Source organism: Aegilops tauschii, chromosome 3, assembly GCF_002575655.3.
Source record: "Aegilops tauschii subsp. strangulata cultivar AL8/78 chromosome 3, Aet v6.0, whole genome shotgun sequence".
Taxonomy (NCBI): domain Eukaryota; kingdom Viridiplantae; phylum Streptophyta; class Magnoliopsida; order Poales; family Poaceae; genus Aegilops; species Aegilops tauschii.
Window position 1 is genome coordinate 177791323 of NC_053037.3, and position 11836 is coordinate 177803158.

At 42.2% G+C, this 11836-nt stretch overlaps 1 protein-coding gene across 2 annotated transcripts; it reads left to right on the forward strand.

The window, feature by feature from the left end:
• Nucleotides 1-344: 344 nt before the first annotated feature.
• On the forward strand, nucleotides 345-9347 carry LOC109771654 (la-related protein 1A). Of its 2 annotated transcripts, none has more exons than XM_073510248.1 (14): nucleotides 345-1052; nucleotides 2245-2812; nucleotides 2905-3067; nucleotides 3437-3527; nucleotides 3627-3698; nucleotides 3786-4342; nucleotides 4930-4999; nucleotides 5932-6033; nucleotides 6903-7219; nucleotides 7314-7457; nucleotides 7581-7644; nucleotides 7943-8088; nucleotides 8181-8285; nucleotides 8908-9347. In XM_073510248.1, the coding sequence occupies exons 1-14, from the start codon at nucleotides 756-758 to the stop codon at nucleotides 9095-9097; spliced, it is 2886 nt and encodes a 961-aa protein (XP_073366349.1). In that variant the 5' UTR covers nucleotides 345-755; the 3' UTR covers nucleotides 9098-9347. The 2 variants fall into 2 exon arrangements, with proteins under 2 accessions (XP_073366349.1, XP_020185952.3); XM_020330363.4 differs by having other exon boundaries at nucleotides 383-1052; nucleotides 7317-7457.
• The last annotated feature ends 2489 nt before the right edge of the window (nucleotides 9348-11836 follow it).

Here is an 11836-nt window from a genome sequence, read left to right on the forward strand (position 1 = left end):
AACAGGCCCACACAAACCCTAAAACCAAGGCCGGCTAGATAGTGTGACTATCTCCTCTCTCAGCCCGAGTCCGTGTGGCTGAGGGGGAGACGCACGCGAGATTAATCACAGACACTTGGTGGAACCCTAGACGTCGCATAAAAAATACATTTGTTTTTTAGCAGAAAATAAATAAAACTAAAATAAAAAATACATCTGTTGAATAGTCCGCCCGAGAGCTCATCACACAGCGTGGCAGCGGCCGTCTGTCAGGCAGCCATCCCCCTCTCTTTCCCAGGGTTGGTGTCCCCTCAAGTCAGTCCCCGTCACCTCACCTGGGCCTGAACCCATCCACCCCCGAATCCGGATAAAATCTTTCCCAAACAAATCCCCACCCCCCGCAGGTCCCCATCGTTAGCGGAACTTTGCCCGTCTCCTCTCTCTCTCTTACCTCACGCGCTCCACGCACGCACGCACACTCTCCCCCTCCCCACCCTGTCGCTCTCGCTCTCCGCACTCCAAAACCCTAGTCACCCTCCGCACCCAAAACCTTACACCACCCTCCCTACCACGGCGGCGGCGGCGGCCCCATGGCTGCTCCCACAACTGCCTAAGGCTAGGCTAAGCTAAGTTCCCCAAATATCTCTCCGAAACCGTCTCGTTCGTTTCTAGTCCTCTCGGCGGCGGCGGCGGCGGCGGAAGCTACGGGTCTGAAGTCCTAAACTGCTGTGCTCCCTGCGGCCTATTTTGAGGTGGCGGGCGTTTCCGTGTCGGCGATGGAAGAGCCGAATGCGGGCGGCGGGGCCGTGGCGGCACCCGAGGTGATTGCGGATCCGGGTGTTGGCGGGGCCAGCGGCGGCGCTGGCCCCGCCGCCTCGCCGTGGAGGAAGACCACGCCGCCGCCTGTCGCAGGTGAGGCAGCGGTCATGGGGGCCGAGTCGTGGCCCGCGCTGGAGGAGACGCGGCAAAAGGTCGTGGCGGAGCCCACGGGGAAGCCTCTGCCGGGCAATGCTGCCGGCGGCGACCTGGCAAAGGGGCCCGAGGTGCAGCAGGCGCCTCCATCTCCATCACAGGTATAATATGGCGTTGGTGTGGAGATATGTTTGCTCAGATTATACCATGTTTATGTACTCTCATAACTTGTTTCATAGGCATTTTTAGTACGGGAACATTGACCCACACAATATGATTATGGTACCATATTGGTATCAGGTCAATTTTTGCGTTTGGTGTAGCTAGTAAAGGAATGAACTGAAAGTTACTTATTTTGTTTTGGTAGATATATGTTGCCTTTTCTTTTCATGGGACTGGTGTGGTCTTTTCATGATTATGCATTGTTTTGTTGGTGACGACTAACGACTAAAGCTTTCCTGTTTTAGAACCAGTATATGAACTTTATGGCTGTGCTCAACTGGTCTGGTTAGTCTCCTTTTTTTTGCTGCCGTATTGGACCTTTACTTGCTAGGGTAGTAGGTCATACATCCCATGGCAATCAAAAGCTGTTGCTTTTCTCGAGGTAAGAATATCAATACCAATTGCTATGGCTGATGTCGAGGTGATGGATGAATCATAGAGTTTGAATGATACATTCAGCATGTCTTAGTATTAGTGCTCGCTTTCTATTCTGCAATTGGATTTGTTTATCTCCTGCTTATGTAGTCATGGTACATTCATACTGGTTTTTAGAATTTTTATAGAATGCAACCATACTGGCACTGTCTGAACAGTTCCCTAGCTGAACCATCTACTGATGTAGCCATCGTGTTTGTGACGATTCATTGTTGGACTGCAGTCGCACATGTGCCCTGTCTGAAAGGTTCCCTAACTGAACCACTGAAGCACCTCCTGTAGTTAGATAATGACTTTTTTATGGGATGTTTCTTTTGGGAACCACTCCATGCTGAGTTGTAAGCTCTTCCCATTTATCTCGGCGGTGCCTGTATCATGATTCAATTGTTGAATTGTATGAGCGGGTGATTTTCTGAATCTGCTCTGGCCCAACCAAGAAAGTTCTTGAATGGTGTTCCATTTATAGAAATTGTCAAGAATTGTTCTGATGCACGTAAATGAAATTTATACCCTTCCTCTCAGATGGTTTATTAGAAATAAGCAAAATATACTTTATGTTGTCATTTGAAGCCTTTGTGAACGGATACCCTGTCACTGTTCTATGCATTCAGTTTTCCTGGCTAAGCTCCTACATAAATTATTTCAGCACTACTCATATCCGATTTATTCTGATGGAAAGGGTTCAACTTCTTTTAGGTGCCTAATCGTATGCACAAGTTTGATGGCCATGCAAATCCCAACAAGAATTACCAAGCACACCATAAAAATGGGCCCAAGAGACGCCCCCCTGGTGCAAATGATGCACCACCATACCCTGCCACAATGCCGTATCATCAACATCCAGGGCAACCTATTTTTTACCCTGTTCTCCCAAGTCCAGTGATGCTACATGAATATCCATACCAGCCTTTTGCTGTTCCGGTCCCAAATCATGACCCACATGTTGGGAAGTCTGGATTCGAATCTGCTACACCACCTTTTGTTCCGGTAGATCAAGTTGGTGGCAATGAAGGTAACAGGCCAATGCCTCCACAAACGAGAGGAGATCATCATGCTTGGCGTCCTGCTGTTGGTACTCATGGTGCTAGACCACATTCTAGTGTTGAAGGCCGTGGCCATTTTAATCACACTTGGCAAAATCATCAGACGTTTGGTACGAGAGATAACACAAGTATGCCACATGGCGTTGGGCCAAGAGCTTTTGTCAGACCAATGGCACATCTGCCCCCTACTCTTGGGTACCTCAATGGACCATCATACCCTGGTAATGCTGTACTCACTGTAACAACATCTCCTTTTGTATCTCGTATGCTGAAGCTTTTGATGATCTAATGTTTGAGAATGTTTTTACCTCAGGGCCTATGCCTCCCATGTATTATTACATGCCTGCTCCACCCATGGAGGCAATGAGAGGTCCACCTCGTTTTGTCCAAAACCAACCAGCCCCCCAACCTGTTTTATCGCCTGAAGCGACTGAGCTAAGAGCTAAAATATTAGCTCAAGTGGAGTACTATTTTAGGTAGGTAATTATTTTCTTCTGTTTATTCTATCATGGGTTTCCCCCCAAAGGAAGCATGGCACAGAGAAATAGGCTTATGAGTTTAGCAATGTGCTGATAAGGTTTTTATATAATTTTAATGTGTCTGCTAAGTAATTTAGTTTCGGTGTATGTATGTCGCCTTTCAGAATGCCATATGAAGTCTTGTTTTCTTTGACAGACAGTTGCGTTGTCATTATACATTATACATTATACATACAGGCGTCACTGCTACACTCTAAATAAATGAATCTTGCACCTATGTGATATACATCATGGATGGGTGAACGTACTTTTGACATGTACTCTAGTACTCTACAATTTTGTTGACTCATTATGGCATTTTTCCAGTGATACTAATCTGGAGCGAGATAATTTCTTGAAATCTTTAATGGATGAACATGGCTGGGTTCCAATTTCAAAAGTTGCAGACTTCAATAGAGTACGCCCTCTTATGTATATTTTGCTTTTTCAGATATCATATTTTTGTTTCTTTACTTTGTTATGAAAACTGGTTGTTTTTGCATGGGCTCATTTGCAGCTGAAGAGAATTACAATGGATGTCCATCTGATAGGAGATGTATTGGCAAGCTCAAGTCTTGTAGAAGTTCAGGTAGCCATGTTTGTTTGAACTGTTACTGTTTATATCCCTTGTTGAGTTTGGAATTTGGCTTGTCTGATGCTACTTTCCTGTTACCAGGATGACAAGATAAGAAGGCGCTCTGACTGGTCAAAATGGGTTTGTTCTTCTGGGGCAACATCTGTTCAGAGTCCATCATCTACTGCCAGTATGGATAATATTATGGGTGAGAGCAATACTGGCGGCTTCTCAAATAAGGATGATTCTTTCTCTTCAGACCAAAAGAAGCATCCTCACTCTCAAGATGATAAATGCAACATAGATGGTGCTGCTATTGAGGCAATAGTTCCAGATGAAGAGCTACCTAATGATGCACATAGCTGTTCATTGAATAAAGGCTTGTCTGCCATGACTATTGGCGGAAAGCCTAAGAGCATTTCCACATTCTCTGGTAATTCACGCACACAAGAAGCTGCTGTTAGAACTAGTGATGTTAAAGTTCGGAAAGTAAACACAAAGATGAAAGTACCTGATTCTCAAAGCGAAAGTGGTTTCCGTAAGGATTTGCCAAGTAACTCCCCTAGCTTCAGTGGGGATCAAAGCACATTCATGCTTGATGAGGAATTGGAATTGGAACACGCAGAACATTCACGTGATGATGTCTATTCACACAAAAGGTGAACTTTAAATGGTATACAATCTGTGATTTCATTTCGTGCATTATGATTGTTTAATGTATGTTGCCATCTAAGCAACAATTTAAATTTATGTAAGCGTCCAGTTATAATAACAGTAGTGTATCACATGCCTTTGTGAGAGTAGATGACTTGCTATAGTCGTGCTTCTATTTTATTGATCTATGGTAACAAAATATATGTTACTCTGGCCTGTGAAAATCGAAGGTAAAGTCGCCAACCTTTAATTGACTAAGCTGCAAGCAATTTTAGATTGAACTAAATAAATATTAGATGATAGATTTTAATGTCGTGATGGCGCATTAATGCGAATAGTGTAGTTCAGTTGCATTTATATAATTTTCCCCAGCAGTTAAAATGTTCTGTTCTGAATATACTTGCGTTAATGGTTGAACTTTCATATTTGGAGTCCTAGACTTGGTGTCTTTTCAGAAGATCAACAGATCATTTTGATATTATTTTGTACTCGTGTGTTGCTCACGTGATGCATCATCTCTTATGTACCTGTATAGCGTATGAATTGTGTGCGTGAAATTGATGATCTTTTGCAATATGTTTATTTCAAGCAGGGTCGATGATGAGGATGACGATTTTTTTGTTGATGACCAAGAAGTGAATCGGCTAATAATTGTTACACAGGTTGGGTTTCAAGATATTCTACGCTCCTGATATGTTCCCTTTACTTCCCTAGTTTCATGCCATTCTAATGCATCACTCTGTCAGTGCTTCACTATGAAGGATGAACCATAAACCAATAAGTTGATGAACTTACTTTGTAGCACTTTGCTGTACTTATGTATTACAAAGTCAAACAGTTTGTACTTCAATAAGAAATTTTTGGGTTATTGGTAACTGGTAGCTGCTTGGTTGGCAGGGGAGTAGGGATTAATCAGTGAATTGGCCGATTAATTGAATTTATGGGCCGGCCATTAATCGGTGGGTTAACTAGGGCCATACCAACATATAGCTAAGGCCTCGTTTTCTTCACAGGATTTCTGGAGACTCTAGAGGAATTGTGGATTCCATGGTTTCCTCTTTCCTTTGCTGCGTTCAGTCCAAAGGAACCTGCTACATTGTATCAGAGGAAAGGATTCCCATGTGTCGATTCCATAGGAATCAGCACATCTACCCTGACCTCTATTTTGAGCGGAAGCCTGAAGCAGCCCACCTGATAAGCTGAATAAAATATGCTCCCTCTGTATTGAAATATAAGACGTTTTGTGACACTACGGTAGTGTAAAAAAAAAGTCTTATATTTTGATACGGAAGCAGTACTACCATGGGGCTTAGTTGTGAGAAGAATAGCTAGCAGGTGAATAGTAAATTATCATAGCTTTCCTATAGCAACTGCTAATCCGTGATTAGTATAGTAGCATGACTTCCGGCGTCCCTTCATTGTGCATCTGAAGTTCTGATTGCACAACCATAGTTTCAATTTTCTTATGTTGTTTGAACTCCTCTCTATTTTATGTTGTTTTGTTATCTCCTGGAATCGATAAATGATCTAACATTAAGCAAGTATTATTTTGTAATACTGCATTAAGATCTTGTTTCATTTTTCCACCTCACAGGATACTAGATCAGAAAAGGATGACAAAAGTTGCTCGAGTATATCTCAAGCATTTTCAACAGAGGAAGCATCAAGAATAAATGACGCCTTATATTATTATGAGGTGATATGTTTGGTTTATTGTTCATCAATGTCGCACTTGCATTCTAGGGGCCAATTAAATATTTTAGCACATATGCTGTGTGTTGTCTTGAGAGTTGCTGTTGACTCCGACACACTTATTGCAAATGCACTTTTATACAAGTAAATGAGGTCTATTTAGGCATATAAAATGTAAGCCTTCTTACTTTTGATGAGTTGTGCTGATTAGGTATTTGTCGTTGTCCAGTCCATTTTAACAGTTCTGTGATAAATGTAACTATAGCATTCATTGAACCGATTCATCCGTTTCTAATGTTTTATTTTTTTGCAAGGTATAGTCAATGCCTTTTAGGATCGCATACTATATTAATAATTTATTTATCAAACTATTTGTTCTTTTGTTAATACATTTTTTAACCATTGAATTTTAGTGTTAAAACTACCCAGTTAGATTTAACAAGGCAATGTTATATCATTGTAGTTGTCTTTAAGAATGTGATGTCTTAATTTTGGATTGGTAATTTCTATCTCATATTTTGGAATGGCATTCAGTTGTAGCATTAGTTGGCATGTTTGACATCTCAATTGACAACCGTTTGAAACTGAGTTGAGTGTTCGAATAAACATTTGAAGACAAGACTTGTTCTGGCGCTTCCAGTTCGAATCAAGCTGGTTTGGGACAAGACTTGAGCTGAGTTCTGTGTACACTGTGCTTGTGTTTTTCTTTTTATCTCAAAAGCCTGTTCTGTTATGATATGTATGACAATCCTTCTATATCTTATCAGATTTATCATTCTGTTTTTCTCATTTTATATTATAGAATTACTTTTTTCAAATCATGTTATTTTTGAACTGCTCATGCTAATATTATGGTGTTACTCCTGACATCAGAGTGTACATGATCGGCGCACTAATAATCAAAGGAGCTCCCAGGCCGATAGTGTAGATGTTGATTCTAAACAATTTGGTGGAGCAAAATGGAACCATGTTAGCATCGGAACTAATGGCATTGAGGAAGCTGGACAACCTATTCCGCGTAGGCGGCAAAGTAAAGGCAATAGAAAGACACATACCTCACATAAGCAGAGGTTCTTTGCTGGTAATTTTGCGAATAGTCCCAATAGTCGATCTCACTATGGTGGTGTATCAGAAAGCCCCCCAAGCAATTCAATTGGATATTTCTATGGTTCTACTCCGGAAAATCATAGGTTAGATAATTGATGGATGTTTTCTTTCAGTAAACCCTCCTTACCCTCAGTTTATCCCATTTTGCGGTTATTTGAATGACTATTTATTGTTCAGTAGCTATAAGAGTTCAAAGCTGAGCTCATCTCCTCATGGAATTCCTACTGGGAGCTCACCTATTGGATCAGTACCTAAATCTTTCCCACCGTTTCAGCACCCTAGCCATCAACTTCTAGAGAAAAATAAATTCCAGCAACAAAGGTAAGTTTCTAAACAACTTGTGGTGTGCTTGCAAGTTCTAGTTCCCTTCAAATAATAATTTATCAATATCATTGATTCATCCTAAGCTTCACATGGTGATGCCATTGTTCTTTGTTTGTGAAGGTACAATAAGTTCAAGAATAAATGCGTTGCTGAACGTAAGAAGTTAGGAATCGGTTTGAGCGAGGTGCAGCTTCCTCTCATATTTTCTTGCAATATAACTATTGGCTGAAGAAAAGTAGTTTACAACTACAGTAGTGTATAAAGCCGGTCAAGTTATGTTCTACTGTAATCATTGCCTTCCTAATTCGTTGTCTTTCGATAATATGGTGAATTGTCTCCTGTCTCGTTAATGTTTGTTGCTTGCTAATTATATTTGAAGTTGGAAAGTTGTCTTTTGATTGATATTGTACCATCTGTTGTTCTATCCTTAAAAGATACGTTCCAGTATTCCTTTCATATTTTGTGCATCCAATGGCGTGCAGGAAATGAATTCGCTCTATCGTTTTTGGTCATACTATCTGAGAGATAATTTCAATGAAGATATGTACAAGCATTTTAAGAACTTTGCAGTAGATGATGCAGCAGCAAATTACAGATATGGACTTGAGTGTCTCTTCAGATTTTATAGGTATGGAATATATAACTTGAAAAGGAATACCTTTCTGATATTCATTACATTCTGTATTGAGCAGATCAGTTACCTCCTAATTCTTTTTGCAGTTATGGTTTGGAAAAAAACTTCCAACGGAATGTATATGAAGATTTTGAGCAACTGACGCTTGAGTTCTACCACAAGGGCGATCTTTATGGACTTGAAAAATACTGGTAATTGGCGGCTTTATTGTTTGTTCACATTTCTCTGTTACTAGTCTGTAGTAATGATCTTTATGACTTAAAAAATAGTGGTGCATGGTGTTATGGATGCATCTTATCTCTATTGCCTAGCCCAAGGGGCATATATATACACACACACACAAGATTTGGGGTACAAGGAAAATACTAATACTCCTTAACCCCCCCCCCCCCCCCCCCCCCCCTCCCTCTTCAAATGCAAAGCGTATGCAATAGCATTGCATTCGAATAAGTGTAACACTAGAAAAAAAATGATAATGAAGTGCAACATCACATTCTCCTTTGCTGATATTATTGGCATGGATCTATGTTTAACATTGGTGAATGAACAATCAGTTGCAAAGTTCAATATTTACGACCTTACAGTTATCCGTGCACATGTTATAGTTGCTAAAAATTGCTACATGGAAACTGGTGTGAACTGTATAATTCGAACTTGATATATCATAGGTGTTCCCTTTAATTCTTATGAAGGGAACCCTGAAAAGTGCAATTACAAGATATAAATTTACGACAATTTTGGCTTTTTGCATCGTCAAACTTGCAGTTATCTGCTTGTCATACATTGTCGCTGACTTTTCTTCTTCTGGATCAGGGCATTTCATCATTTCCGAAAACAGGATAGCAGCCCCATCAATAAGCATGCAGAGTTGGAGAGGCTCCTCAGGGAGGAGTTCCGAACCATCGAGGACTTCAAGGCACGGCGTGCGGCAGATAAAGAAACCGGTGGTAGTGGCAGCAAGAGTGCGGTGGCGGCAAGCCATAGCAAGGCTGTGGCTAAGTAGGTCCTACCTGGGCATGAAATTTTGGTGGTGATCCTACGAAGGAGAAAGTAGCAACGTTTTTGTTTGGTGTAAACTAAGGATTTGAGTAGACTCGTCCCTGTGCAGATTTTGCTCTCCCCTGCCGATACTTCGCTGTCCAGGAAATTTTTCTCTTTTTTTTTTTACATCAGCTTCATGGTGCCATTGTGGGATTTGTACATAGAGATAAAATAATTGCCTTTATTAAATAGCCAAACTATAGAGTTAAAAAGACGTGACGATGTCTGCATTGTATGGCTTTTTTCCCCCCTTGCTTTGCCAAAGCGCCTAATTTGCCATTTCTTTTTCGCCTGATTTGCCATTTCTTTTTCGCTACAAAAATGTGCATGTGTATGGTTTGATATGGCCTATTCTAGACCTCAGTGGCGACATGGATTTAATGAAGGAGCGTTTGCTCAATGTCCCTTGCTTTGTTCGCTCGTCATGGTCGATTCACAGCAACACCGGAGGTGGATGGCAAGGTGGAGCCCCATAATCGACGAGCAACAAAGCAACGGGTGGTACGAGGGCGAGTTGCCGGCGATAAAGGATCGTCAATGTTGGTGGAGCAAAGTGCGGAAACTTCGTTAGAGCATCAATTTTTTTTCCCACTCATCTACACACCTCAAATCGGTCCTGTATGCTTGGGCTGATCAGCACCCTTATACCTAACCCATATGTAAGGCGGATATGGGGATGTTCGGATGTATCAGCCACGTCCGACCGATGACGAGGACCCATGCCCAAATTTCTTCAAGACGTCCTTGGCCTAGCCTGCCCCGTCCTCTTTCAATCCTCTTTTCCATCTCATCCACACAACTGCCACCATATCTCCGCCGCCACTCTATCTTCACCGTCATATCCAAACCACAACGCCGCGGACCGTGCCGCCATCGAACAAGGTTGCCGCCTGATACTTATAACTCCTCCAGACAAACACCTCACACTGTATGTGTTTGATAAAATGCCCGAGCAATTTTTCTCATTTTTGCTCATTTGTAGGTCAACGATGGATCCGACATTGGACGATGAGTATGGAAACAAGGACCTTGACCAATTCATATACAAAGAGTTCATTGATTCGTCAGATTCGGACGGCCAAGATGCCAAAGTGACGATGATGATGATGATGATCAACATCCAAAAAGAATTGAAGAAGCTAGAGGAGCATCTGCTAAAACTTCAAGGATTCAATAAAGGGCAGAGAGTAGCTCCCTGGAATAGGATCGCTGGCACAAAACTTCTCTACAAGGACTACTTCAAACCGGACCCAACTTACCACAGAGGCTCCTTTCGACGTCGCTTCCTGATGAGCAGAGATTTGTTCTTGCTTGTAGTGAATGCCATGGAGGAGGTTGATGACTACTTCAATCTGAAGAAGGACTGTTGTGACAACTTTCCTTCTCACCTCTGCAGAAATGCACGGCTGCTATCAGGATGCTTGCTTATGGCAAGGCCGTAGATGCCATTGATGCTGAAATCCAGATAGGATAGACCACATGCCTGAATACCATGGTGCAATTTGTACGCACCGTGGTGAAGGTGTTCGGAGCGGAGTACCTGAGAGAACCAAATGTCGAGGACACATAAGGGTTGCCGACAATTGGAGCGACAAGAGGTTTTCCAGGTATGCTTGGCTCAGTTGATTGCATACATTGGCAATGGAAGAACTGCCAAAGGTATGCACAATATTACCGAGGTCACACCAAAAAGGCCACCATCATACTTGAAACAGTGTCATCGAAGGACATGCGAATTTGGTAGACTTTATTTGGCACGTATGGTTCTAACAATGACATAAATGTGCTCCAACGATCTCCTTTGTTCAAGCGACTTTTTGATGGGGAAACTCCAGCGTGCAACTACATCGTCAATAGGCACAACTACAACATGGGGTACTACCTTGCTGATGATATCTATCCTCAATGGACGGCGTTTGTGAAGACTATATTCGATCACCATGGCAAGAAACAAATATCTCTTTGCAAAAATGCAAGAAGGTGCTAGAAAGGATGTGAAGAGGGCATTCGGAGTGCGCCAAGTTCATTATGGTATTGTTTGTGGAGCTCCAATGATCTGCAAACCGGAGTCACGCTGACAGCTCATGACATGTTGTGTAATCTTGCACAACATGATTGTGGAGGATGAGAGCGAAGGGGCTGCCTGCACACATTTATTTTGGGAAGTCCAGGGTTTAGGTTCGCTCCTGGAACAAGATGCGGAGCATGTTGCCAACTTTTTTGAGATGCATCGACAACTTTGAGATCAACATGTGCACATTTGATACGTCCATTTCACATCATGTCTTTTCTACTGTTATTTATTATGTTTTTGGTCATTATTTCACTTTATGATGCTATTCTAATGCCTTTTCTCTCTTATTTTGCAAGTTTCACATGAAGAGGGAGATTGCCGGCAGCTGGAATTCTGGACCTGAAAAAGCTACAGCAGAGATAGATATTCTACACAACTCCAAATGGCCTGAAAATTTACGGAGAATTATTTTGGAATATATACAAAATATTGGCGGAAGAAACACTAGAAGGGGGGCCACCAGAGAGCGACGAGCTCAGGGGGCGCGCCCTATGAGCTCGTGCCCCCCCCCCCACAGCAGGCCTCCGGTGCCCATCTTCTGCTATATGAGGCTATTTGCCATAGGAAAAAAAGAGAAGACTTCCGGAACGAAACACAGCCGTCTCGAGGCGGAACCTGGGAAGGAGC

What these genes read in the sequence shown, in the direction of transcription:
- LOC109771654 (XM_073510248.1), top strand. Translation starts at nt 756, where the DNA reads ATGGAAGAGCCGAATGCGGGCGGCGGGGCCGTGGCGGCACCCGAGGTG. An exon ending in CAAGTGGAGTACTATTTTAG is followed by an intron (nt 3,068 to 3,436) that starts GTAGGTAATTAT and finishes GCATTTTTCCAG; the next exon opens with TGATACTAATCTGGAGCGAG. An exon ending in TAGGAATCGGTTTGAGCGAG is followed by an intron (nt 7,645 to 7,942) that starts GTGCAGCTTCCT and finishes AATGGCGTGCAG; the next exon opens with GAAATGAATTCGCTCTATCG.